The 25839-nt window shown below is 44.6% G+C and overlaps 2 protein-coding genes across 2 annotated transcripts; both read right to left on the minus strand.

Annotated features, from left to right (window-relative positions):
* Nucleotides 1-346: 346 nt before the first annotated feature.
* On the minus strand, nucleotides 347-1841 carry lye (lymphocyte antigen-6, epidermis). The gene is made up of 3 exons (XM_053863562.1): nucleotides 1711-1841; nucleotides 1172-1282; nucleotides 347-873 (listed from the first exon to the last, which is right to left on the minus strand). The coding sequence occupies exons 1-3, from the start codon at nucleotides 1760-1762 to the stop codon at nucleotides 659-661; spliced, it is 378 nt and encodes a 125-aa protein (XP_053719537.1). The 5' UTR covers nucleotides 1763-1841; the 3' UTR covers nucleotides 347-658.
* Nucleotides 1842-8815: 6974 nt separating this feature from the next.
* On the minus strand, nucleotides 8816-21616 carry spaca4l (sperm acrosome associated 4 like). Its single transcript, XM_053864132.1, has 3 exons — nucleotides 21462-21616; nucleotides 11202-11312; nucleotides 8816-9634 (listed from the first exon to the last, which is right to left on the minus strand). Exons 1-3 carry the CDS (start codon nucleotides 21511-21513, stop codon nucleotides 9408-9410), a joined length of 390 nt encoding a protein of 129 aa, XP_053720107.1. The 5' UTR covers nucleotides 21514-21616; the 3' UTR covers nucleotides 8816-9407.
* Nucleotides 21617-25839: the final 4223 nt, after the last annotated feature.

The following is a 25839-nucleotide window of genomic DNA, read 5'->3' on the forward strand; positions in this document are numbered from 1 at the left end:
TAACAGTGCTGATGACTGATAAGTTCGGCCCACTGGTAAAAGGAACGATCCTTTGTGAATGCAAAAGCATTTTTGTTGTTGGGAAACTTCACAACTAGTTGAATGCCTGAGATTGTCAGTAATTTTTTGTTATTCTCACTAACTTGATATTATTTTATTTGACATTTAACATCTCTACTTTTAAGTGACATCCAAGCTGTCTGGTTCAGTTGAACACTCTGGCGTCATTGATGCAGGTGGAGTGATTCATCCCAGTTTTCGATCAAGTCTCCTGTCTAACATGGACAACCTATTGTTGGCAGAGCTGCAGGTCAAAGATATCACACATCTCTTTCAAAATGCATGTCTTTATTCAGGATAGTAGCATTTTTGTATCTGAGATGTAGCCGACAAAAACCCAGCAGGAAGCAAAAGTGAAAATGTAAGATCAGAAGGAGCACCGAAAACCTCAGTTGGCAAAGCAAAAGCTTCAACTGTTGACTCATCGCATTATTCTCATGATCCCAGGAAGATGATCTGGTCTCCCTTCTGATTCAGGACCGTTCTGTTATCTGTGTGATTGAAAGACTCGAGTCTTGGACGAGTTTGGTCTTGGAGTGTAAGACTCGACTGGTTGATTATCAATCGATGAGGATGAATGAAAGAAAGCATCGAGGAACTACAGCGACATCAGGGTGGACATTGCAGCAGCACAGAGGCCGAGGACGATGGACATCTGAGTGGTGGTGGCGCTGTTGCACAGATCTGTTGTGCAGCAGGTGAAGGAGCTAGTGTAGCCGGCTCCTAAGATGCTTCCACTGATGGTCTTTCCGCAGAGGTCGTTGTCCACGCAGCCACGGTTGTGAAGCTTCAAGCTGCCTGTTGCGTTGAATTCTGAGCGACACAAAGTGAGGTGTTGTCATTGAGCTGAAGTTTTCCTTTCTAAGCATTAAGACACTACGTCATGGATGAAATGGGAAAAGACGTTTTTTTTTAAATTGATTTTATCACATTAGATTGAAAACACGTACAAATTACAATCCTGGGACAAAAGTTGATTTTATCTAGTTAAATAGTTTCAATATGTTTCAGGGAAAACAAACCCGTCCAATTGTCAAGCTAATACAAGCTACCATTTGTCAGGGAAGCAATGAGAAGCCTGCTGATCAGTGATACAAGGTGGTCCACTCACGTGCTTCTCCTCTGGAGCAGCTGTTCGTCCCATTATTGCAGGTCACATCAGTTCCAAACGGGCAGAGGCTCAGTAGTTCAATTATGCACTCGCGACATTTGAGGCTCTCCGCTGTTGAGAGGTAAAACAAGAAATAAATGTTCTCATTCTTGGAAAAAAAAGAGCAAAGTATATACATATATATGTATATATGTATATCAAGTCATCTCGAACAATAGACCACCAGAAAGTGGTTTACACAAACATTATTTCTTTCCTTTCCATCCTGTGTCTAGATTTGTGTCCAGACCATTGCTCTCCACTGACACTTTTGTGGGACCCCTTCCAACATACTCACTGACTGACCTAGACCACCTGTGTGTGTGGTTTTGGTGTTATGATGTATGTCAAACTCTGGTGTCTCTGACACATTTTCCTGTCTGGAGGAGTGGTTCTATCTATCTATCTGGTTCTGGTCAAAGTGAGCAAACTTGCTAAATCTTCACAACAACCCATCACAAATGTACTGAACTATACACAACGTCCTCATAAACACTCACCTGCTGCCACAAGTGCAACCAGGACGACGACGGCCTTCAAAAAGTGATCCATGTGTGTGAGTCTCTGGGGAGCTATTGCAAAGATGTGCGCCGTCAGTGATGGCTTAATGCTTTAAGAGCAAAGAGCGACTCCTAATGGCTGAAGAATGAGGATGATCAGGTTTGGTGTGTCACAGAAATGTTTTGTTACCCAGTGTTTCTTCAACATGTTCCCTTACTTGCCCTATTTCCCAACACTTGACACCCGGGTGTGTAAGTACCTGTCTTTGTAAATTGCTACGTTATTTCCGACCAAGCAGAGATGGTCATGGACCATGGATTTTTGGAATTCAATATATAAGCTTTGGTTGTGCTACAATAGTGATTTTGAGTGGCACCCTCACAGACAGTTACCATCATAATCCACATCAACTCACTCTATTATTATCATAACATGAGAATTGAAGTCAGAAAACGTGGGTATGATACAAGTTTGTGGGGGTGATACTCAGAGTGCCAGAGGCCATGTTATAGAGAGTGTCTGCTTGACAAAAACCAACCAAAAGGTTCAGATTTTTGAGTGCATTTTTAGATCTCCAGATGCCAGACACGAGACAGTAACATCAGTTTGTTGTTCTGGGGGTGTCTCAGGTCAGTGAAGATCCTTCAACAGGGACAGGAAGGTACATCGATACGCTTTATTAGGATCTTTTTTGTTGTCAATAACTCTGTTATTTACATAGATATTTTAAACTGGCTCATGGTAAAATTCAATCAACAGAATCGTCTTGGCGTGAAATGCCTCAGAGAGTCATTTTTTATTGCTATAGGCTTCTGTGTGGCTGTTCTCTGGGGCCATGAGTAAAAGTGTGGGTGTAAGGGGCCCATACACATAGGGCGTGTCAAAATGTCTGCTGCTCATTGTTATGTCCGTGGTGATCACCGGTAACCTCAAGGCTGCGCACCACACACATATAAACCTAATGTCTCACCACTGATCCAAAAGCATGGCCTCACCGCCCGAGCTCTCGCAACAGCACACGTGATAAAACAATGTAGAAATATCACCACAAGCAGAAAAAAAGTGCATCGAATGGTGGTGGTTTTAAGTGTTTGGTAGCTACATGAGAGGGACTCATCTGAACTAAATTCCCCAGCTGGGCATATTAAGGGACAGGCGGGGTGAGGACAGCTGCAGATTGGCCTGTCAATTCAATACATGTTAAAACCCCCTACTTTGCTTCCTTGTTTCTCTGCCAGATCGCTCCTCGACTGGCTCCGTTCCATTGCACGTCACAGTTCTGGTCGGGAGCGATCGGCTCGCATCACACAATGAATTTTGTTTGTAAATATTGAACATATTAAACATTCACAATTGTTGACCTTGATGATTTTCAGAGCAGATTATCAGGACCACTTGGCGCTTAACACACCCTAGACACAAGGATGATCTTTTAAGAGTTAAGATAATTGGTCGGGAAGGAGCAATATGGGGACAAAAACGGCCCCATTTTGTATGTGGTGCCCTTCAGTCAATAGAGGTGAGTGAAATACACACTTTAGTGTGTACTCTAATGGCAGGAGTTTTCAGTGACAGCCTTGTTTAAGCGGATGCGTAATGACTAAATGGCACCTGACAATATCTGTTATATCCTTCTGTATAACCTGACCACACACCAGTGACTGCAATATGCGGGATATAAGTCAGGAGCGTGAGACACGTCCGGCAGTATGGCTTTCATTTATTCAACTCACACGGCATCATACATAACACACGGTTGTCGAGTACGGCGACACATTAGGGACAACTTTCACGCCATGCATAGTAATATCAGAGTACACAATACAACGAGCATATTCGTAAGGAGCCTTACATTAGCAGAAAAAAAATTATCTCTTTAGTTTCTAATGATTCTCCATCGACACTTTAAACTTCAACCTCAACCGTCTTCAGACCTTGTTGAAGAGGAGTTGGATCCTGCATGAAGCTTAAAATAACTGGAGCTGGAAGGCCACATGTTAGCAAAGGTCAAACCTTTTTCAGTGTAAAGTCGACTTTATTTGGTGTTTTCTGTGCGGCAGTATGATGCAGGCGGGGCGGACAGATGGAGGTGCGTGCAGGTCTTGGAGGTAGGAGCGTCCAGACGATCACGTTCCATTACACTGGAGGCTGTTTTGATCTATGAGAGTTGCACCAGATGGTGCCAGAACCTCTAACCTCAATGCAGATTTTCACAATAGAAGAAGACACCCGCCAAATGATCAGGAAATTAGTTTCCTTTTTTATTTATTACAAGTACGTCAGAGTGATGAGAGTGGCTAAAAAAGATTCAGTAAAAAAAAAAAAAAGAAGAACACCATGGAAGGTTTTTGAACTCCATGTTCCTGCTGAACATATGTCATGATTCAACTCCAGTGGTGTCATCGACACGGAGCGGGACACTGTAACGGGGCGTGGCCTTCGTATGTGGTCCACTGCATGTCAGAGAAGAAAGATCTAATACTAGAACACCTCTTGATAATGAGAATACAATTCCACCTCAAAAAGCTTATTTTTTCTCTCGTTGGTTTTCATTTACTACAAGCTACCCCACAGACAGGCCAGCAGGGCGGCGCTAACGGTGGCGGTCAGTGTCATCTTGGTCAAGGGGGCGCCGTTCTGCACTGAGTTGCATTTGTCTGTGCTGCAGCAGCTGGCGGTTGTCACGGTGGCAACTCCAAGTGAGGTGCCGTTGACGGTGGTGTTGCAGGCAGTGGATGCGAGACAGCCGAGAGACTTGATGCCACCAGTGGTGCCGGCGATGGTGAAAGCTGGAAGAGAACAGTGAGAGAAGAATAGGTGGGGACATAATAAAACTCAGTTTAGGTCCAGTCATGAATATCTGAGACACGCATGTTCGAAACTCAAAAGTCACTTCATGAAAGCATTACAGTGTGGCTTCTTCATTTTGAGGCGTGAGGAAACTTACAGAACTGTCTGGTGGCACAGACGGAAGAGTTGGAGCACGTTTCAGTTGAACTTCCGACGCATTTGTTGGCAAGGGTAAAGAGGCAAGTGTTGCAAACCAGTGACTCCACTGAAAAGCAAAATACATGGCATTAGGCAACATACTGATGATGAAGATTAATCTCAATCGGACACTTTGTTTTATTTTTAGTTAGTCTTCCATTACTACCGACGACAGAGAAATAAGGGAGAATTCCCACAGAACGAACCGGCATCCATGTGCTGCACAGAAACCATTAACCTAACCACTTTGACAGAAAAAGCTTCTTTTAAAATTCAATACGATACTTCAATTCAAAATATTTTAATGGCTTCTCACCAATCACACAGGAGGCGATGCAAATGACCGCAGCAAATATCATCCGACTCATCTTGCTTTTGTGTTTCTTTCTTTGCTGGAAGACAAAAGAAAATTCCTTGGGAGTCTTTCAGGAGTTTCTGGTCAGAGGAAACCAGTTGAAGTGAAACAGGTCTGTTCAGAGCAGCGTTATATAGTCAGCAAAGCAGGTAAAGGGGGTGGGGAGACTTCAACCAGCGATGACAACCATTCCGTCACAAAGGAGAACAGTGATGAATTGAAGAATGGCTGGAAATGTATATAAATGGAACTCACCTCTTGCATTAAATGATTAAAGTTAAAGCAAGCAAAGGAAAGACGTGTTTTACGCCACACTGTGTGGCTTGTTCTTCATTCATTTATTCTATTGCATTTGCTGGACCGCAGTCCCTCACTGGACACGCAGAGGGACAACTCCGCATTATCTCCCATCGCCTTTTTGGACTACGCAAACCCACTGATAGTAACAATAGAATTTATTTGAAGACCTCTTTTTGAAGAACAACAACAGGGAACAAGTAAAACAATAGTTCAAACAGCACAATTCAACGAGAAAACAGTGAGAACTGACAGAAACAGAAGAAGAAAGTGAGGAGATATTTTGGGTTTATGTTGACAAAATATACTACAAAATAGTGTGGTGACGACTGTAGGTCTGCATTGAAACCCTTCTCACCAGTATGACAATGTAGAGGAGCATCCAAAACCCCCTTCTTCCTGTAGCGCCAGTAAGTCTAATTCGGTCTCAGCTTAAACATATGCAATTGGTACATAAATAAATTAAATGCTGACAGAAAACACACCCAAGACTCTGTTGAAAGATGGGAGAACGAAACCACGCTCTTTAATTGATGTGTCTCTCTCCTTCATGCCACTCAACACTGAAGCATACGTCAAGACGCTCCAGACATCTGGCACAAACGTGTCCTGTTAAAAGTGAGCCGCTCATACACTGTTACTGAAATCTCCATTTAGCGTGGTCTGGGCCTTTAGGTGCTTGAGTTGGCCCCACACAGGTGTTCAGCAGCCCCCCAGCGATCACCAGAAATGGAGCGGCAGCCGCTCCCCTGAGTGCTGGTATGCTGTAGTTACGTTCATACCACATCACAGAGGTATTGGTATTGAAAGAATTCATTTTTAATTAGTGGTGCTTCAATGCATCGACCATTTACTTTACATACTTTCACAAATGTTTTCCTCATGAGCACATGCTTCTGTTCATACAACCTTTCTGTTTTGAATTCCTCTACATTTCTCTTTTGTTGACATGGTGACAATTTTCAATGGCTTTTTTTTTTTGAAATTCAGTTGTAAAAAGTCAGTTTTTCTTCAGGCATTTTCTTGTCACGTAACTTATTAAGAAGCAAAGCATGACTTGACTCTGACGTTCGGACGAAATTCTAGTTTTGGTCTCATGAGTGGGGTCATCCACGCATGTCCTTTGAAACGGCAAACTGACATGAAGACAGGACAACACGGCCTCAGACTTCTCAGTGAGTGAGGGGTTTCCAAGCTGAATCGTAGAGGACACCACGACCTGAAAAGAAACTCCTCCTATGGAATTTCCTGGTTGGTTCAGTTCCAAGAGACGGACAGTGTTCGTATCAACTGAAACCCAGGGTACCGGTTAGACCTGCTGACGACAGTGATGGAGAGACTGAATCGACCGGCTAGGTAAATAACACATTCTTGCTGGTTAGATCAGAGCACTTGATCTTGAACATTGCTCAGAGTGAAATTCAGAAGTCATTATGGAATGCAGATCGTGCTCGCCGCAACATTTGCATGCAGTTTGTCTTTCATTGATTGGCACGACGACGCTTGTTCATAAAATCACAACTGAAGCCTTTGGTGATCTCAAATCTCAGCCTGCTCAAGAGTCTCTGACATGACATGGCCGATGGGATTTCTATCATCCAGCTGATGCGTCTCGGATCAAACATGGATGGAGTAAGCAGAGTCGCATGCAACCTTCCAAGCATAAAACTGAAAGAATAGGACGCTCGCACGCTTTTCCTGAAAACAAGATCTTTGTTTGCTCGTGGCTAAAAGGAAGGCCAATGACTAGGGATGAGAGCATCAGTGCCTTCTCTTCAGCGAAACAGTCCCTTTGATGCTCTGATGGCGTTGGCAGCAGAGCACCAGCTTTCTAAGGGGCCTGGTGTGGTTTGGACTGCTGATGTGAGCCAGGCAGTTGACAGAGGGCGGCGTCTCTTCACTCTGACACCTGAGCACCATGGTGCATTTACAGCACGTCACAAACGCAACATGTATCTCATGCTGGTGTAATGAGGAATGCTTCATTAACATTTCAAATGTGTATTCCATATGTCCAGGGACCAGTGTCCAGTCAGATCCAGACCAGAAAGTGTATCTTAGTGTGTAGTTTTGAAGGTAAATCTGATGGTCAAAGTTACAGAACAGAATACAACTTCATGTTGGTTTTTCTTGATACTCATGGGATTATTATACAATATTATACAATATTAATATTGTAGGAAATACACCTCCCGTGTACCTCCGCGCGTCCGTTTACTCGTGAGAATGACTACCAAGAAAAGTTATATCCAAGACATGCAAAAGCGCAATTCTGGGTCAGCAACTACACCGGACCTAGCCTTAGCAGCAGTCCAGCAAAAAACTGAGGTCTTGACCCTTTACACACAAAAGTTTCTCCATGTGGGTCCCGTCCTCACGCTCACTCAGCCACACTCCCTCATTCAGCATTCCTCCATCTGTAAATAACTTCTTTATTAGTAGCACAAGCAATTCCAACAATATTAATATTGTATAATAAATGTACATAATAAATGCAGCCCCCATCTCACAGGAGATTTGACCTTGTGCTTGTGGACTCTTGTAGGCTGGAGGCTTCACAGCACTCATCGCAGACTACAAGGACCAGACTGCACTGGAAGGGCCATCCCACAACTTTTCTGACTTAAGTGCTTTTAAAACAAATCTTGCACAACATCAAAAAGCAAACAACCTTTTTCTGTTCCACTCCAGTGGAGTGTTATGCATGTCATCGGTTGCAGCTTTTTCCGACACTGAGCCACTGCCTTTTCTTTTAATCCCAGCAAGAGGTGCCTGTTCTGAATCATCGGAAAAGTCAATCGGTTGATTCTTTGCTCACTAATAACATCTTAAACAGAGGGTTAAAAATAGAAAACACTAAATTAGTGTCAATCATCTGGATTAAGCCTTAATCCGAAAAGAAAAAAAAACTGTTGACTGATCTTCTGGAGAGTTTGACCTGAGCACAAAAGGGTTGAACAGCACGTGCAACCTTTCACAGTCCTGTAAACCGAGCAAACAAACGGGTGGACTGAGAAGTCTGGTCTCACACTCTGCATCGCTCACACAGACCGGCATTATCCATGCACTCAGAAGGCAGCTTTAGCACGGTGACATGCTGAGGAGGTGGAATGAACGCACAACACGTGGTGAAGAGGGAAACAGGACTGTATGGAGGAGCAGGGTCTGGATGCTCATTCATTGTCACCCATTTGTTCGATAACACAACATCACAGGGGCTGGAACTACTTGGGTGAGAGGAGGGGGACACCCTGGAAAGGCCAGCAGTCATATGAAGGAGACACACACAGCAAGACAATGAGAGCAACAAAAGCGCGTTTTTGGACTGCGTAGACTTTTCTAGACCTTCAACCTCGCTCAGGAACGTGTGTGGCGGGATCCGGTCCTGGAGCTCAAGTTCATACTCGACATTGCTGTGTGACAGGGAAGGATTATCGTGAACCGACAAAAGACTCACACAAACGTCAGGGTTGGAATTTTTATTTGTTAAATATAAAACAAATTTGATTTGACTTTCTTCATATCGTGTTTCAAAACCAATACATTTTGTGACATATTTTGTTATAACCCTTTTGGAATGCATTCTTATTTTAGTTTGCAGGTCTCAGCCGAAACGTCAGAGGAAGGTTTGCTAACCTTACACGTTCATGACATTAGCGAAGCATGATGACTTCATTTAACAGTCATAACTAATCTGAAACACATCACGCTCCATCACAGCGTACACGCTTCTACTTTATCTTCATTGCAAATCAAGGCAGGTATTTGTATTTGAGATGTTACTTTGGCTGCGGCAGCTAGAAGATTTGCCAACGTGATCTTAATATAGTCGTTCAACAGAAGGACAACATCCCTTTTCCCCACATTGTTAGTCAACTATATATCGTCAATAGTCAAACGCTGCCCCACATTTAGACGCACAAAGAGAGAAAACCCATTTAATTCGGTGCACGGATAATAAGAACCAAAAAGTAGCCGATTGTTGACACGTGAAAATCCCAAAGCGGTGCTCTCAATCTAATCATTGTGTTTTAGTGCAGTGGCGCACATCGCTCTTCAAACCAGGATTTTTGTCACAAGAAGGGTGGCGAGGGTGGCGATGGCGAGCGGCAGCATGGGACCCCCAGGCATGCCCGGTGCTGCGTTGCACAGGTCACTGTCACAGCAGGTTCTGGTCATGGTATAGAGGGTGTTGTTGGAGCTGCCTGGGAAGTTGACCTGAGTCGTCTTGTTGCACTCCGACACTTTCAGGCAGCCCTTCATTGTCACATCCAAGGCTCCCACTGTGGAGAAACCACACAGCTGTATTCACTGACTTTCTACCAAGCAACAACTTCATGAAGTATAAAAATCCAATCGACACCACTAAAGAATGTCAAATAATGTCTCTGAGAGCAGAGAATGTAAATGTCATGACTTCTGCCATGGAACCGCCCACACGTGTCAAAAGTCAAAATGGGCTCTGATCTGCTTTTGCAGCCATTACACAAGCAAGGGCAGTGATGCACTACACAGATCAACTTTTCAATCGCCTAACTATTGTCTTGAAAGATGAAGAAGTGTGTTTTTGGCTGCGAGAGAGAGAAACATCTGTTTGCCTTTCCTACAGACCGCGCATTCAGTTTGTTCATAAGACGACTGCAGGAGGTTCCCTTCCACAGCTTCTACAACAGGTTTTCAAGGATTTTTTTTTTTTAATAACCCGGTCTGGATCAGGACTTTCAACACAATCTCTAAATTGACTTCCTCGGGCTCTGCGGGCGCTGAAGTAAATCCATGTCACATACTAAAACTAGTGAACTGGTGATGAACTGGCGTCCAACACAAGAATTAACTGAGGGAGGAGGAGGAGGACATCGCGGACAGAAACTATGACATCACTCCTCAAATGGGCGCCCAGAGTGTGGAGTCAGTCACATGGCTGCAGCGTGACACCAACATGTGTTGCAGCTAGTGACATCACTGTGACGTCAGTTTTGTTTTTATAAACAAACAGGTTTGTTTAAGCTGCTTTAAATGCTAGGGTGATTGACATTTGCGATCATTCAACACTGGAAAACAGTCACTGGCACTTTCAAGGTAAAAGGGTACAATTGAGCAAGGCAGCCATGACATTAACTTGAAGGAGACACGTTGAAAATATAAACATTTAAAATATTGATTTTGACGCAAAGCTACTCTATTAGTATGTGAGAGTTGACTGTTGAAAAAAAAAACAACAGGCCCCCTTTAATAACTTCTGAAAATCAGTGGGATTAAAAATATTCCGAAAGCAAGATTTTGTTTGAGTTCCGAGGGCAGGTGGGCAGCGTCACACCTAAAACCAGGCAGAAATAATTCAAAACATTTCTTGGAACTGTCCTACCACACCAGCTAAAACCACCGGGACATTGACTTGTCAACTGCTAGAAAACCAGAATAAGAAAAGACCAGGATTAGACATTTGCTGTTGTAAATATGTAGAATTGTTTGAATGAATCATCTCACTTATTACAGAGTTCTGATCATGTAATACAAGTGAACTCATTGAAGCTTATTATGTACATTCATTTGATGTGTATCCAGAGTGATAGAATAAAATTGATATGTCATTTTAGAAACAATACAATTCAAGTCATGCCACTTCGTCATCTTGCCACTCCTGTTGTGACCAGATTTTTAAGGAGCAGCTGCGTATCCTAGAAAACACACCATTCATTACCAGTGTGACTTCACCTCACACGTCTAGAACAAGACCACTGGAATTTTTGTGCACAAGTGACTCATTGTGTCTGCTGCAGGGGCTTGAAGAGGTCGACGACAAATTGAAAAATGCCATCTTGTGACATTCTTAGCCAGTGAGCAACTCACCTGCCTCCCCGACGCCGCTGTAGCAGTGCTCTCCAGCCTTACATGTTACTTTACTAGTAAAGCACACGTTGAAAAGGCCGAGGTCGCAGTCATAGCACTGCAGAGCTTGACCTGGAGGGAGGGAGACAACAGTGACAGATTAGAGAGGAGTGAGCAGGCCATCGTTCAAGTGTCAACAGAGAGGTCTGTCCCAGTCGTGTCATTGTTTGTCTGAGCCCAATGGTTTCTTTTAAAAGGTCAGAAACAATTACCCATGCTGTGTACACAAAAGGTTGAATATTTATTCTAGTAAAACCCACAGACAACAAGAAGATCAAACATTTCAGTTATACCCTGAGATAAAAGACAATACACAAGTAAAAGTACACAAACCATTCTACTCTGCTAAAAGTACCAATTTTGTGCTGAAGTAATCCATACAATATCCACATATACGATATATACACACGCGCACACTCAAACACACATTCATTCTCTCGTTTCAAAGAAGGACGTGTGCTCTCCTCCAAAATAAATGAGTAGAACCTGCAGATGCTGTTGAATGAGTGGCTTGCAAGTATTATCATGCAAAATCTTGTGCGACGTACCTGCTTTCTTATTGGAGCAAGTATTATGACTGTAATTCATAGCGGATATAAGTACAGTGGAACCTCGGTTCTCGACCACAATCCGTTCCAGACGGCCGTTCGAGAAGCGATTTGTTCTAAATCTGAATCTATTTTTCCCATTACAATTCATGGAAAAAGAAATAATGTGTTCCAAGCCTTAAAATAGTCTTTTGTGGGAGTGAATGTAGAGTGTCTGCTGCAGGTGCGCTGTTCGTCTATGTGTGTGGCCGCTGCATGTGGGAGGGGTTGCTGAGTGAGTGACGTCTCTCCAGAAGTGAAGAGGTGCCCGGTGCGTGTCCAGCTCTGAATGTGCGCTTCTGTGCAGTTTGGCTGTGACAAAGTCATAAACCAAGTAACGCTCTGTCCCAGACTCGCCTCATCCCTGTCCCAGCTCCAGCCCGCAACAGGACATCAAACCCTGGAGTGAGAGCGAGCACCTCCTCTGTGACACTCTACCACGGTCCAGTATGGAGACAGGAAAGGTTTTACACCTCAATATGAAGAAAAAAAACAGTCAGTAAATGTAGCTAACAAGACACGTTTGCATACGGAGGCTGTGTTATACACAATAACAAAGCGCGTCATGGGACAGCTGATCGGTCCGTGCACGTTATGTTTTTTTCTTTGTAGTTCAATTGTGAATAAAAGTACAGATGTGTCATAATTATGGAGTTGAAGTGGAACTAATCAGTAGAGTAATGACGTATGAGTACTTTGTCACTCTGTTTATTGGCAGAGTGTTTTCCTAGGATACCAATGAGGCCAGGTTTTGCTCCATGAGCTTCATGCCTAGAAACAGTTCAGTAGTAAAAGAGTGAGACCTTTCCGGACATGGACACCCTGACAGTAGCACCTGCTCTTGTCCTGCTTGTTTTGTGTTGTGAAGCACTCTTCTTGATCTATGAATAAAGTTTTGTTCATTCAAAATATGGCGTCAAGTGCCACTCAACTTAAACTTAAGATTTAGACGAAATAGCCTGCTCCAATGTCCAACTCACCTTGAGTTGCTTCTGGCGACCCAAGGCATGTGTGAAGAGCATATCCACTCTTCACACATGCACAGACAAACGTTTGCTTTCCCATCTGCCAGCAAACTGCTTCCTTCTGCATGACCTTTTCATTTTGTGGAAGTTCCCAGATTCATCGCAGTCGTCTATGATCTCTGCTGACTACAGACAGCCAAGCCTGAACACTGATCTCCAGAGCTCTGTCATGCTGCCATATACCAGTGTAATCTGGCGGCCAAGCTACGATCAAGAATCGGGCGTCCATTTTTGCATGTTTTGCAGCTTGTATGTTGAGCCAGTTTCCTTTTGCGGTTGTTTACTCTGTGGCACTTACACAGTGGACAAACGCTGTAGGCCTGAGGTTATTAGCAATAATGACCATGTGACAGTGTCACAGAGTAAACCATTCAACTAACATGAAGAGGAACATAAGAGCCGGGCTTCCTCCTTTAATGAGCAAAGGCCGCTTTGCTAAATAGGTGTGTGTGTGCGTGCCAACTTGAATCACAGTTGGAAACACAACAAGCAGGTGACCTGGGGAGAATATGTTCTCATGAAACATTCCATTTCAAACCCTGACTATAAACTCTGTCAAAAGCCTACAATACAAGTTGGACGGGAAGGGCTTATAATAGAAGCTGCAGCTGATGCACACCTTGTTGTTATGACACTACTTCTGTTTATTCCTCTGTCGCATTTGACATCCGATCAGCGGTTGACACGAGGACAGGGCAGGAGGGATGAACTAGATAGGTGAAGTTGGAGGCGGCTGACTAGCCATAGTGACCCCTGACAGGAAATGCCCAATGACCAAGAAGAAGAGATGCTCTTTTAATAGTTGCTGAGATGAGTTTACATATTCAGACTCAGGCATGTCGCTATCATATGTAAGGTGTATCAAGACAATGCGTCACGCTAGCTCAAATATACTAGACACATCAAAGACTCCTCTTTGTATTGCATTATCACTGCGTTCCAATCTCACTCACACCGTGAGAGCTGAGGCGACGTTGACAGTTTGGAGAAGTGATGACCCGGATAATTCCAGAACTCTTGACTTCCTGTTTGACAGTGTGAGTCAAAGTTGCGCTGATAATAGAAACAGTTGCAGAGTAATCATGATGTGACGCAGCAAAAGAATGTGACCTCATTGTGATTTGAACTGTGTCACTAAAGAGTCACCCAGCACAGAGGTCAGTCTGTTCATGGCAGCATGGTGGCGGTGGGCTCAGGAATGCAGACTGTCACAAATTAAAAGTAAGTGGAAGAAGAAGTAGCTGTAAGAAGGGAAACCTCAAAGCCACATTCATACTGCAGGCCCGAACAGGGCGAAGTCCGTTTCACCCCAGGTGCCACTTTACACCTCTGCCCTCACTGCTGCTGAGTGATGTCCTATTTGTTCAGTACTCACGCTGTCCAGCTGGGGGCGGCATGTGGAGAATTAGTAATCATTCACCGATTCTAAACTACCGAAGGAGACAGGGTGTTCAGCAGTCTTAAGGCCTGAAAACCTCAATGTTGTGGGGTGGTTTGACTACTTTGTGGTTTTTGAGAACCAACCCCCAGGCAAGGTTTACTATACTCTAGTGTTGGAATATGCGTGTTCAAACAGACGTGGTTTGGAATGGGTTAAATTCTGATCACGTGTGAGAGCCGGCGCTCTGATGAAGCCCCGCTGGTTGTGATGCGCCCGCTCCTCCTTACTCGCTGCTCACTCAGCAGCAGCATGTCTGCTGTGGAAGTTCTTTCAATCTGTCACTTAAAGTTTGCATCCTGCAGCACATGCACAGGAAAAGGCTATGCAGGAAAGCGCCTTCAAATTAAATATGTCATCGGAGAGCTTTTGGGTCTTGTGAAAGTGAGACCGCTGGTTGGTCAGCAGCGGGCTGTTAGCGCAACTAACAACATCCGCCAGTCCGAGCGCAGCAAACTGCAACGTCTCACACCAAATTGAATGTTGTCCTTTTCACAGAATAGTTGCTGCATTTTGCATGGTTTTTGTATTTTTTTTCCTCCTTTAAAAGGTCCCTCTTAGATAACCTTTACTTGTCCCACAGGGGGGACATTCGAAAGCAGCAACGGTGAGTAGACTTCAGAGTAAATCAAGTTCACTCAAATTCAGTGTTCCTGTCAGGACCTTTGATGACCAGTTTACCATGATGCATGAAACCACCAATCTGGAAAGTGGAATGAACGGAAGTGTTACGTTACGTTTTCTCACGTCACTGGAATATTTGAGCCGCTCTCCAAGCAAAGACATATTTCACCAGTGGTTCCAAGTCAGCGACGTCTTGCTTAAACACCACAGACAATTAAAGGAGTCAGTCAGGACGATGTCGTCATTGGAAGTGTTCAGTACTGCAGGCACGCCCGCAGTACTGAACACTCCCTGCTTCAGCAGTCCGTCCTAAAACCAGCCTCAACGGTCACTCCTTTTCTGTCTAAATCCAAGAGTCCAGTCATCATGCCATGCCTGAGGGCGACACACGCTTTTAGAATTTGCAGAATCTGTGTACTATTGCAGCAGTCACACCCAGGAAACGCCTTGATTTCGCAAGCAGCTGTTTCCTACAGTCACTGGGGTGTATTTGAAATCCAGTTGGACTGGACTGACTGGAGTCATGTGCTTGATTGTTCCAGACTCGGAGTACGGGAAGAAGATGAGGAGACATTTTAACAATGCGACAGCACACACAGCTCAAGCAGTTTTGTTTCACCCACATTTTATTAACTTCTTTTTCAAAATCAAAATGTTCTACTCCTTTTTTGTGTGTCATAGATTGATTTGCATTTTTGCACCAACAGACCTGAGTCACCATTGAAGTAGTGGTTCAGCTCATAGGGTGTGGCCGGATAGGAAGGACTAGTGGGACTAGAGCATCCCCTGCTGCAGACACACTAGAACTTCATATGGACGTTGTCAACTCCACTTCATGGTCAGAACAGAAAGAAAAAGGGACATCAGGCATGCCTAAAATACAAATACCTTCACTACCAGTACACACTGAAAACCAAAGTCATTACTGGCCAGAAGAAAAGATATTCCAACATAAATAATGCAAACCTATCTTTGCAGCATGCTGAAGGGAAGATTTAATAATGCAGGCATGTCAGTCACTCATGTTCCATAATGCACAGCGACAGTGGAAGCACCAGAAACAGCTACTGTGCAGGATACAAAGTTTTAAATGAAATATGAAAAAACACAAGAAAAGTATCTGTACCATTCGTGTTTGACGCCTCTAAATCCTGCAGCTAAGGTGTTTAAATTAAAGTTGGAATTTTTCCATGTGCAAACACTCATTTTCCAAACCACCCTACAGCACCATCCACCACAAGACCTAAGCCTGCAGTCATTATTGATGGTAGGCAGGTGATCTGAAATTCATGACAGTCGCACATGTACTGTATGTTGCTGCAGTAGGTCCTTGATTGACCACACTGTTCTGTTCTTTTTTTTTAAACAATTATAGATGTAAAACAATGCACTGAATTGAAAAGCGTCGGCATGAAAATGGTCAGAAACGCTTAAAACTTGGCCAATAAATATGATCAAATGAAGAGGAAACATGAGTCAAAACTGTTTCCACTTGTGTTGAACCGCCACTGTTGGTCACCAGTGAGCCGCAGAGTCTGTGCTGTCACCGCTGAAGTGGAGGACTGTGTTGCCAGATTTTTCTCAGGACTTCAGGAAGGGTAGAATTTTGGTTTCGCAGAGATCATTTCACCTGTTCTGCACATTTTTGTCTTTAAATAAACACATTCTTTTACATCGCGTCGGTTAGAAGCGCAAAGAAAAACACCTACCACAGTGGACACAATGACACTGATGCCTTCCTCCGTGGCTTTTGGAAGCTAGTTTGTACACAAGAGTCGTATTCACGACAACCATTTGAATTGGAAAAGCAATTCCTCGTGACACGACTGACCTGACGTCGAAATGTTGCATGTAGGATGCATCAATGACCAGATGACAGACTGTGTTCTACAACACTAGTGATTGATCCTCTCCTGGGAAAACAGGAGGGCATCTTTCTTGAGAGAACATCTCTGAGGAAGTGTCTGAGCCGAGGTGGTGAGAGGAAGGTTTTCACATTTGAACCGGTTCCTCGTGCGACTGCTTGCCAAGATTAGTGGCCTAGTGTTATGCCCCAAGATTACCACCAGAGGGCGACAAGTGAATGCGCCCCAGTTCTCTGCGTCTTTCCTCCTCTCAAACTAAGGTGGGGTCACCACTAAACTCACAAGTGATGTCCTCTGTTGGTTTAGGAATTGAGAGCTTAACTGACAGGAGGACACAAACAGGAACTACAGGTCATGAGGGAATCCATACAAGTCAGGACTGCTCTGCCTCGACTCCGTCATGGAAGCATCAGAATCACATGACTGTGACAGCGGCTGGTTTGCTCACGCAAAGATGTATTTGCAAGTCGAGACGTTTGGCCGGTGGCCACGGGTTTGGATATGTTTACTTCTGGGGAGGCGTTTCCTTTTCCTTCAAACATAAGAGGGTGCGGAGCTGGCATCGCGCTGCCACACTTGGCATCGCGATGCCACACTTGATACTCTGCCCAGTGAGAGATGAAAATGAGCGATTAAAAAACAGATCCACTGATTTGTGCCACCTTTGATGTGCACCGAGCCTCCGACAGAGCTACAACAGGCCCAGGGATCGCCTCCTCATGTATTGAGAGGATTCCAGACAGCTGACTGTGTTTACCGTGTTCTCCCTCAGCAGCTCATGTTTGGCGGAGCCTCCGGCCAATTGTTGACATATCAACTCAAAGCACAGTCACCTCTGCACGTCCCTCCACATGATCACTTGAAGGGCAGTCACACGGTTGCTGCTGCTCCTCACTCACTGCTTGTGGTTCAAATGCTCCCATGTGGAACTAACCAAGGAAATGTGATCTATTGTTACCCTTACTCGGATCACAACTCACAACTATTCAAAGGCTTTCACTTGCCAAGTGGACTTGGCAGGGGTCAGCTAAGGCCTGGACGGTCAATCGGGTGAATGATGAGTCACAGATTTAAGGACGTCCAGTAAAGCACACGTGCCAAAATGCTACTATGGCAACAGGTGTTGACTAGGACCTTGTCCACATGAAAACAATGTTTCCTGTCTGACTTTTGTCTCACCCTGACTGTTTTCAAAAATCTGCTGCTTCAGGAAAATTCTGCCAGCATGCCAAGCCTGGGAGTCACGCCACAACGCTCTCACATGGACAGAGGACAGGTTGTGACGGATGGAGGCCTGGATGCTGAAAACAACAACCGATCAAGACAAATGTAGATGACAATGTTAATGTTGACAGACACAGTTCATTGTTTGTACCATATAGAAATGTCTGTCATGTCATTTCTCTACTATCCTTTCTAGCGCCATTTCATCAAGCCAAGCGAAGTTGCAGTGCAGTGTCGGCCATCGTTCCTGTAAAGAATATACCGTGCTGCAGACTGGTTTAGCGACACGACGCAGCTATGATCAATCCATGACTCTGACTCAGGGTTGGTTTTCAGCTAGCAACAGTGGCTGCCTCTGTAAAAAAACACTTCCCCTTCGATTAGAGTCTCCCAAAAAACCTTCACATCACAACAACAGACGCTGATTTCATTGGATACACAATATCCCCACCACCCTTTTCGCTAGCCGCCATGAAGCTACGAACATCACGACACACTTGCTTCCCAAGATTATGAAAACATGATAATCGTCATGAGACCATCCTTTAGCCAAACGCCCGTCTACCCAGCTGCTCTCATTCTGTACCGATGCACCCAAACGCCACACCGCGCCTCATTCGTTGTGGAAATTGCACAGACCCGATCCGCAACACAGAGTGAGTCCCCTCAGCAGAAGCAGCTGCACGTAGCTCTGCCTGTCAGCAACTTGAGCCTCTGTTTACATGGCACAGAGGTTGCTGGTATTAGTCACCGTTTAGTATTCACTCAGTCCTCTTTACAACAGTGGCATCGTTTCCAGCGTCAGAACCTGCCGGGAGCAGACGCACATCTAGCGCTGTGAGTCACAACAGCAGCAATGGCTGCTTGTTGAAGTTCTGAAAACCAATGATAATAAGTGCATAAGAGCAATCGCTCAACCTGAGACCGGGGTGATAAAACCAAGCGCTCCTTGTCAATTCGTCACACTGCAGCAAGAGTGCTCCAGTAGACAAGTTTTACATCAAAGCAGTGACTTTTATGATCTCACAAAAAATACCAGACTAAAAGAAGCTTCCATTGTGAAATCACAGCTTACAACAACAGAACCGCAGAAATATCAGTGCACTGCTCAGGGGGCACAGCAGCACAGGCCGCTACATTTTCTCCAGCACTCTCTGAAGCCAGACCATAATGACTGGTGGTTCGTGATAGAAACCTTTAAGAGTCACATGGGGAAGGTTAAAAGTAACGGTTCAATTGTTTACATTTTACACATTGTTTCGAGAGTTTTATTGTAGTTCAATGTCCAATAACATCTCAATTGTAGAAGAATCGTTTGAATAATCACAATTATACTTTTTGACATAATCGCCCCGCCCTAGTATATTGCTATCTCCAATATAAGATGGCTTATCACTTGATACGAGATTTTTCTCATATCGTCCACCACTAATGTGGACTATAGCCTGACACACCCAACAGTGAGCACTGATGACCCCGAAGCCACACTGTTAATATGAGGCTGGCTTTTAGCCAGAGAGGCCAACCTGAAAAACACGAGATATCGGACGGCCTGTTCTTTTCATCAGGACGCCCTAAATTTGTGATCATGATCAACCTGCACGGCCCTACTATTTACTGATTATTGAAGCCTCTGTGGACCCGCGGCCATATTTGTTTTTGGGGTGAACTGTCTGAAGTCCCGGCACTTGCATTTGAGTGGCCGACGCAGCATGCAGTGAACTGCACCGCTCCCCAGAGCAGTTCACTGCACAGCAGTGGGGGGCGGAGAGTTGAGAGACGAGGGGAAAAAAAAACAAGCTTGCATGCACATGGCAATTTAGCGACGTGGGCAAAATGCTCAGGCTCATTTCATCATTGTTCGATTTATGAATTTATCGTGACCGGCCCAGTTCCGTTTATATACTGTTGTGAAAATGTGAGGCATCTTTGTTTTGTAGCTGCAGGAGAAGTATTTTGTTCACATTCCTACCATCTTATGACCACAAATGCTGGTATATCACGACAAGGCGGTGCAGTAAACAAACTCGGGGTGTTGTAAGGAAACAGTAACTGTAAAAGGATGCAGGTCTCTGGAGGTAAGAAGTGACAAGACTTCTGTTACCAGTGCAGTCAGATGTGGGTGTGGCCTTGATTATTCCTCACGGCCTGTGGCAGTCCTGCCTGAGACCATGGCTGATTTAGATTCACTGCCAGCTGACGTATTTGACTTTTTAACAAATGCAAATAACTGCGATGTGTGGATGAGCATGTTTGATCAAGTAAAACACTATGTCTTTACTTACGCACGGAAGTGGTGGTTTCATTGGTTGCCTGCGGACAACGCGGTTGGACCACTTTTGTTTGGTTTCTAACGTACACAGACATGCGCAGCGATGCAGGGTCACCTCGACTGGCTGTCCATGGGAAATGGCTGCATGACTAAAGCAATATTTATGTGCTGGCTTTTTTTTTTTCTTTAACTGATATGTTTTAATGTGTTTGATTTCAGAATTTGCCTCAGTGCACCACAGTCAGAGCCGTAAACACAACAACAATGTGCCAAAAATAAACTCTCATTGTCGTTTATTTCGTGAGACCAACAGCGCCACAGGAGACTCAAAACATTGAAAGAAAAGTTCCCTCCTGCTTTGGGAGTTTGAGTCCCAGGCCTGGAGCAAATTTCTCTCGCGCGAGTTCGGGCACGAATGAGTCTTTCCATGAGCCTGTAATAATGGCCCGCTGACTAACCCAAGTCTGGGACGCACAGTCGCACTTCTCTGAACATGGGACGGAAACAAGAAAGGGGTTGAACCATGGAAACTCCAAAACTTCAAAGTGAGAAGGAAAATCCAGTCAGCTATTCCCTCACTCTCACATCTCTAACAACTCCTGCATGAGGGGTTGTTTCGCTGGTCCACAACACTTTACAGTGATGTGATCTGACGCCGACGTCATAAAAAGTTGATAAATGCCACTAAATATATGATCACGAAAGCTGAAAAACAAACGGGCATCAAAGGCGGTAGATTTATATGCTATATTTTTTTAGATGTATTTGTTGGGACTTTACACATTCCTTGTTATGTGGAACAAAAATGTTCTCTCCACCTGAACACATGTTTTCAATGAAATACACAGCACAATTTATGTAGCATTTGAAAGGACATTTCATTTTCAATCTAAAAATATTTGAAAAGTTTAGACTACTACTATTTAATATACTGTTGTCTGTTCAAGTCATTACTCTCGAATAGATTATTGTTGAGGGCTTCGGAAAACACGCACACGCCCATTAAGCCAACAGTCAGACGTGTATCAATCTCCACACACTTTTCCATCGACGACACACACTCATGTCCACAGAAGCCGCGCTGACAGACCAGTCACCCAGCAAACATCGATTCACGCCACAGGGGCTTTGTTTAAGGAAGAGAAAATAAAGTCCTATTCCACGACGGGAACCTCCGAGGACTCACCGAGTGCCAGACAGAATCCCACCGCCAACACCTGAAGGATGACTCTGTTCATGTTGACAGACTGCGAGTTTGAGTGACAGCAGGACCGTTATAACCTCTCGCTGCTCGCGTCGCGCCACGGCTCTTTATATTCCTCCACCTGCGAGCTGAACAGGCGTCCTCCAATCAGCGGACTTCCCAGTCACATGACCGACACCGACAGAATCGTCTGCGGACTCCCATAGTAACGTTTGCTTTCTAGTTCCTTTCTCAGCTGCTTCCTCCTCTAACTCAGCCACGGATGGAATACACATTCAGGCAAACCTTGTCAACAATATCTGAAACTAAACCATCCAACCTAAAGTGGCATAACTGAGAACTTTAATAGTTGCAGTGCACCGTGAGACCTGTGGTTTGAGAGTTGTTTTGTTTTGGGATAACTTTTGGATGAGTCAGATGGATGCATCTGGACGGAAACACTCGCACAACAAGTGTAGCATTTAACCGTTTATTTAAACTTGAGGATACCCACAAAGACAAGCAGAAGAGAGAACCAAGGGTCTCAAAGAAGCAAACACACTAGCAGGAGGGAGTAAAAAAGGCCCAGTAACACTCAAGAACGAAGAGCAAATTCACCTCTGACAACAGCTTGTACGGAGCAGGTGGATCACTGATTGTGGATGGACTCCAGGTGCGTATGCCGATACCTGCGAACGCTCAGAATACCATGGAAGTAAACAGACAACGTGGAATGGAAATAAAAGTGGACCTTGACAGTAAGGAGTGTGATGCCCTTGTTTGTGCTCTGCAGAGCAAATATCTTGTGTTCCAAGGCTGAGCCACTGATGAAGGGAGACAACCTCTGTTATTTATGCAAATATTAGCCTGCAATGATGAAACTCCGACTCATTCCGACACAGACTATTTATAAAGGAGCCCCGGGTATAGATAGGTCGAACAATGAAATAGCAAATGCAACCTGCACCAGCCGAGAGCACTGATGTCAACATATGCAGTCGCATTATTTTTATTTTCTCTTTTGTTAATAACATGATCGATGCTGTCGTCTGAGTGTCACGGGTCCACACTGACGTCACCAAAGGTAGTTTCCCAGCCTTGTTAACAGGGACGCAGAGTCCAATGTTTCAATGGAAATTATCTGTTGAATCTTTTGTTTTTCAAGGCTAACAATCCACTGTCACAGACTCTGCCTACAGAATCAAAAAGAATGTGTGCAACAGAATTATTTTTCTCTGGTAAAAAAAAAAAATCTGATCACTGCAAGGCAGTGGAGGAGGTTTTGGAGACCTCAAAATACACCATCCAGTACCCACGGTTATAAAAGAGCGATGAGTTCTGAGCAACAACGTTCATGTAAATCATTCAATCTGAGTCAACACCATGTTTGTGATGTTGTGTCTCAATGTCTGTGGGCAATGGTGTTTACCTCACGCTGCTGTTTGTCAACCGTTCAGTGGCACGCGACTGAGTCAGCCTGCCAAATCACCTGTCGAAAAGTAAGAACCGCAGCAGGAGGCTGCTGCTGCTGTTTCAACTATCCTCACTTTTTGGAGGAAAGACACGAATGCATTTCCATCTGATGTTGTCCAGAGTTGAGCGTCACGTCTTCACAAACACACAGGACTGTGTTCACACCAGTGGGCTGAACATTTTTCCAGCTGCAGTGACTAATCCAGATAATAAGTATTTGTTCGGCATTCTTAACACTGATTCATCGTGGCGACCACATGTCGGTCCACAGCAGCAGCTTTAACGTGTTAGAGTCTGCAACGGCCGCTGGACATGGAGATAGTTACGTTACACCTCTCTACTTCATGTCAAGGTTCCCTGTTGAAAGTTTAACTTCACATGACCTGCATGTCAACAAATGTCTGACCTCAGCTAACAGGTTCAAGTGGATACTTTCAGAACATTAATGGCACCGGCACTTCAGAACAGCGTCTTGGTGGAGATGAGAAAATCCCATTTAACTGTCCATCATGTGACGTTGTCTCTATATTTTCCCTTGAGTTGAAAGGGCATTCGACACAAAAGTCCGACACGTAAACACAAGCGAACCAGGCTTTGGCCACCGACTTGATCCCGCCTGGAGAGCTGCACCTTGTCTCGGGAAACTCTCTGCATGGTTTCAGCTTCTCACCTCAGGCGACTTGGCGCTAGATGCTGGAAACTACGTCTACAGCACAACTCCGTAAAAACGTGCAAACATGTTTGATATTTTGATGTTGTATTGTTTTTGCTCTTTTGCATCCCTGAAAAGACACTACCACTGGGTTATTTGTTTTTACCAGATTATCTACCGGCAATGTCATTTTTTTGCCCAGTGTTTGTTTATTTTTATCCCACATCAAACTCACAACAACACTCTTTCATCTCAGCTGGAGCTGAGGAATTGAAAAGGAGCAGGGAAGAGCAGTTCTGACCATTGATGCACCATTGTTATTATTTCATTTTCCCAGACAGACGAACAAGTAAAGCTGACAGTAACACCACTATAATCAATTGAAATGTTGTGCTACCACATAGGACAACATAAAGCTAATACAAGTGTAACTTAGCATTGCATGATTTCATAGGTTCAACACAGGGTTTTGGTCTGACTAGCAATCCATAGCTGCTTCCCTGTACTTCAGACAGTGAAAACTGGAGGCACACTGACAACTGTGATGCCGTCCTGTCGCTGATCCACAAAAATTAAAGTGCTTAGAACAAAGATGATATTCTGGAAAACTGTTTTGGGAAGGACAAAAAACTTAAGAACGTGTTACATGCTAAGAGTCACACACCTTCAGGACCTTCATGGGAATTTGCTCATCCAGTTCACCTATGTTTTGTGGGCGTGGCGAAGGTAGTTCATGGTGTTTCCTGCAGTAGGTGCTGTAGCAGCACGGGGGCAAAAAACTCCATTAATCTGAGACTGTGTTTTCAGCCAGGGTGGAATTTCTTGTGAGTTGACGGTGATATCTTCCCCAGGTGGTGGAGTCTGAGTATCTTGGCCTCAGTTATCCAGTAGAACGGATGCTGCGCCACACAAAGAGGAGCCAATGGAGCTGGCTGGAGCACTTCTTCAGGATGGCTTCCTGGTGAGCTGCTCTGGGTGTGTCCCACTGGAAGGCTGAGATTCTGACACTCAGTTGACCTCAGTTTTCTCTCGGAGAGTCGGAGGACACTTCTGGTTGTTTGGGCCTCGTTGTTCAGACTGGAGTCTATCTCGGTTACCAGGTCCAATATCCTGGGACACTCCGGACAGGTTGCCATTCCACAGCAGGATCAGTGTTTACCCGTATGATAAGCATACAGGTCTTGACAGGTTTGCACAAGTGCTTGACAGACGAGCCTTCAATTCTCAGTCTTTGCTCAAACCCAAACAGGATTTGTTTCCCTCGAGGGGCCAACATCTCAAACGAAAGTGTTTGCTTTTGAACATCATTTGAATACAACACGGAATATTTCTAGTTATTTATAAACAGAGGCTTGGCTAGCTAACCGTTCTACCAGCACTCTGGGAGAAACACAGATGAAGTGAGAAAGAGCTGGGCGGTGTTTGCGTACCACTATCTGTGGGTCTGCAAGGTGACATCACACAGATGTCATCACTTTTGAGTGACAGTGTTTTTCCTGAAACGTGTGTAGGAGCAACACCAGGAAGCAGATTGGGTAGGAAAAGATATGAATAAGACGGAATAAACACTGAGATCCTTGTTCAGCAAAGCAGTTGTTGTGTCCAAATTTTAAGTACAGAAAACATGCTTCGTCTCCTCAGCGACAGCAACGTGGTGCAGGGTGGAAGGTTCCAGTACGATGGGGCGTTACAGTGGAACAGAGAGTGAGGAATTTATCTGGCTGGGATTGAGAATGCTAGTCATTTTGGAAGCCACCCGGGTCGCTGGCACATCAAATGGACACAACCTCTGTGATAAAAAAGGGAGTGGCTGTCAATGAGAAATGGTGAGGTCACCAAATGGGTAACAGCCGCTCATGGGTTTTTCAGAAGCTTCTTCATTCTGGCGATTGATCGGCCTGGACTGCTAGGAGAGAATTCAAATGAGCTTAATGATTCACCGCAGCAAGTCTGGTCCTGTCGGGACACCCGGGGGTTTCCATGTTTGCCGACTGATGACAAACACTTGAGCGCAATGACAAACAAGAGTCATGGACGAAACAATGACAAGCTCTTCTCTAATGGTTTGTCCACCATAAGCATGTTTGTCAAAAGCCCTTTGTCGCTTAATAATTCCCCTCAGATGTCACATGACATGACTGAGCACTGCCTGCTGAAATGCTATATAATGTCTCAAAGCCGCGGTGTTTGGAAAGAGGGCGTGAGCAGTATGGATCTGTGCGAGAGCTGCTCCCAGCCAGAACTACATTAGCATCG

The sequence above is a fragment of the Synchiropus splendidus genome, chromosome 4 (assembly GCF_027744825.2).
Source record: "Synchiropus splendidus isolate RoL2022-P1 chromosome 4, RoL_Sspl_1.0, whole genome shotgun sequence".
Lineage (NCBI taxonomy): Eukaryota > Metazoa > Chordata > Actinopteri > Syngnathiformes > Callionymidae > Synchiropus > Synchiropus splendidus.

Bases quoted from the DNA above. Each gene is read 5' to 3' on its own strand.
- lye (XM_053863562.1), bottom strand. From the start codon at position 1,762: ATGGATCACTTTTTGAAGGCCGTCGTCGTCCTGGTTGCACTTGTGGCA. The intron at 1,283-1,710 runs GTGAGTGTTTAT...ACCTCTCAACAG, and splicing joins GGTTGCACTTGTGGCAGCAG to CGGAGAGCCTCAAATGTCGC. The intron at 874-1,171 runs GTGAGTGGACCA...TGTGTCGCTCAG, and splicing joins CTGCTCCAGAGGAGAAGCAC to AATTCAACGCAACAGGCAGC.
- spaca4l (XM_053864132.1), bottom strand. From the start codon at position 21,513: ATGAACAGAGTCATCCTTCAGGTGTTGGCGGTGGGATTCTGTCTGGCA. The intron at 11,313-21,461 runs GTGAGTCCTCGG...CCCTCCCTCCAG, and splicing joins GGGATTCTGTCTGGCACTCG to GTCAAGCTCTGCAGTGCTAT. The intron at 9,635-11,201 runs GTGAGTTGCTCA...GTTTCTCCACAG, and splicing joins CAGCGGCGTCGGGGAGGCAG to TGGGAGCCTTGGATGTGACA.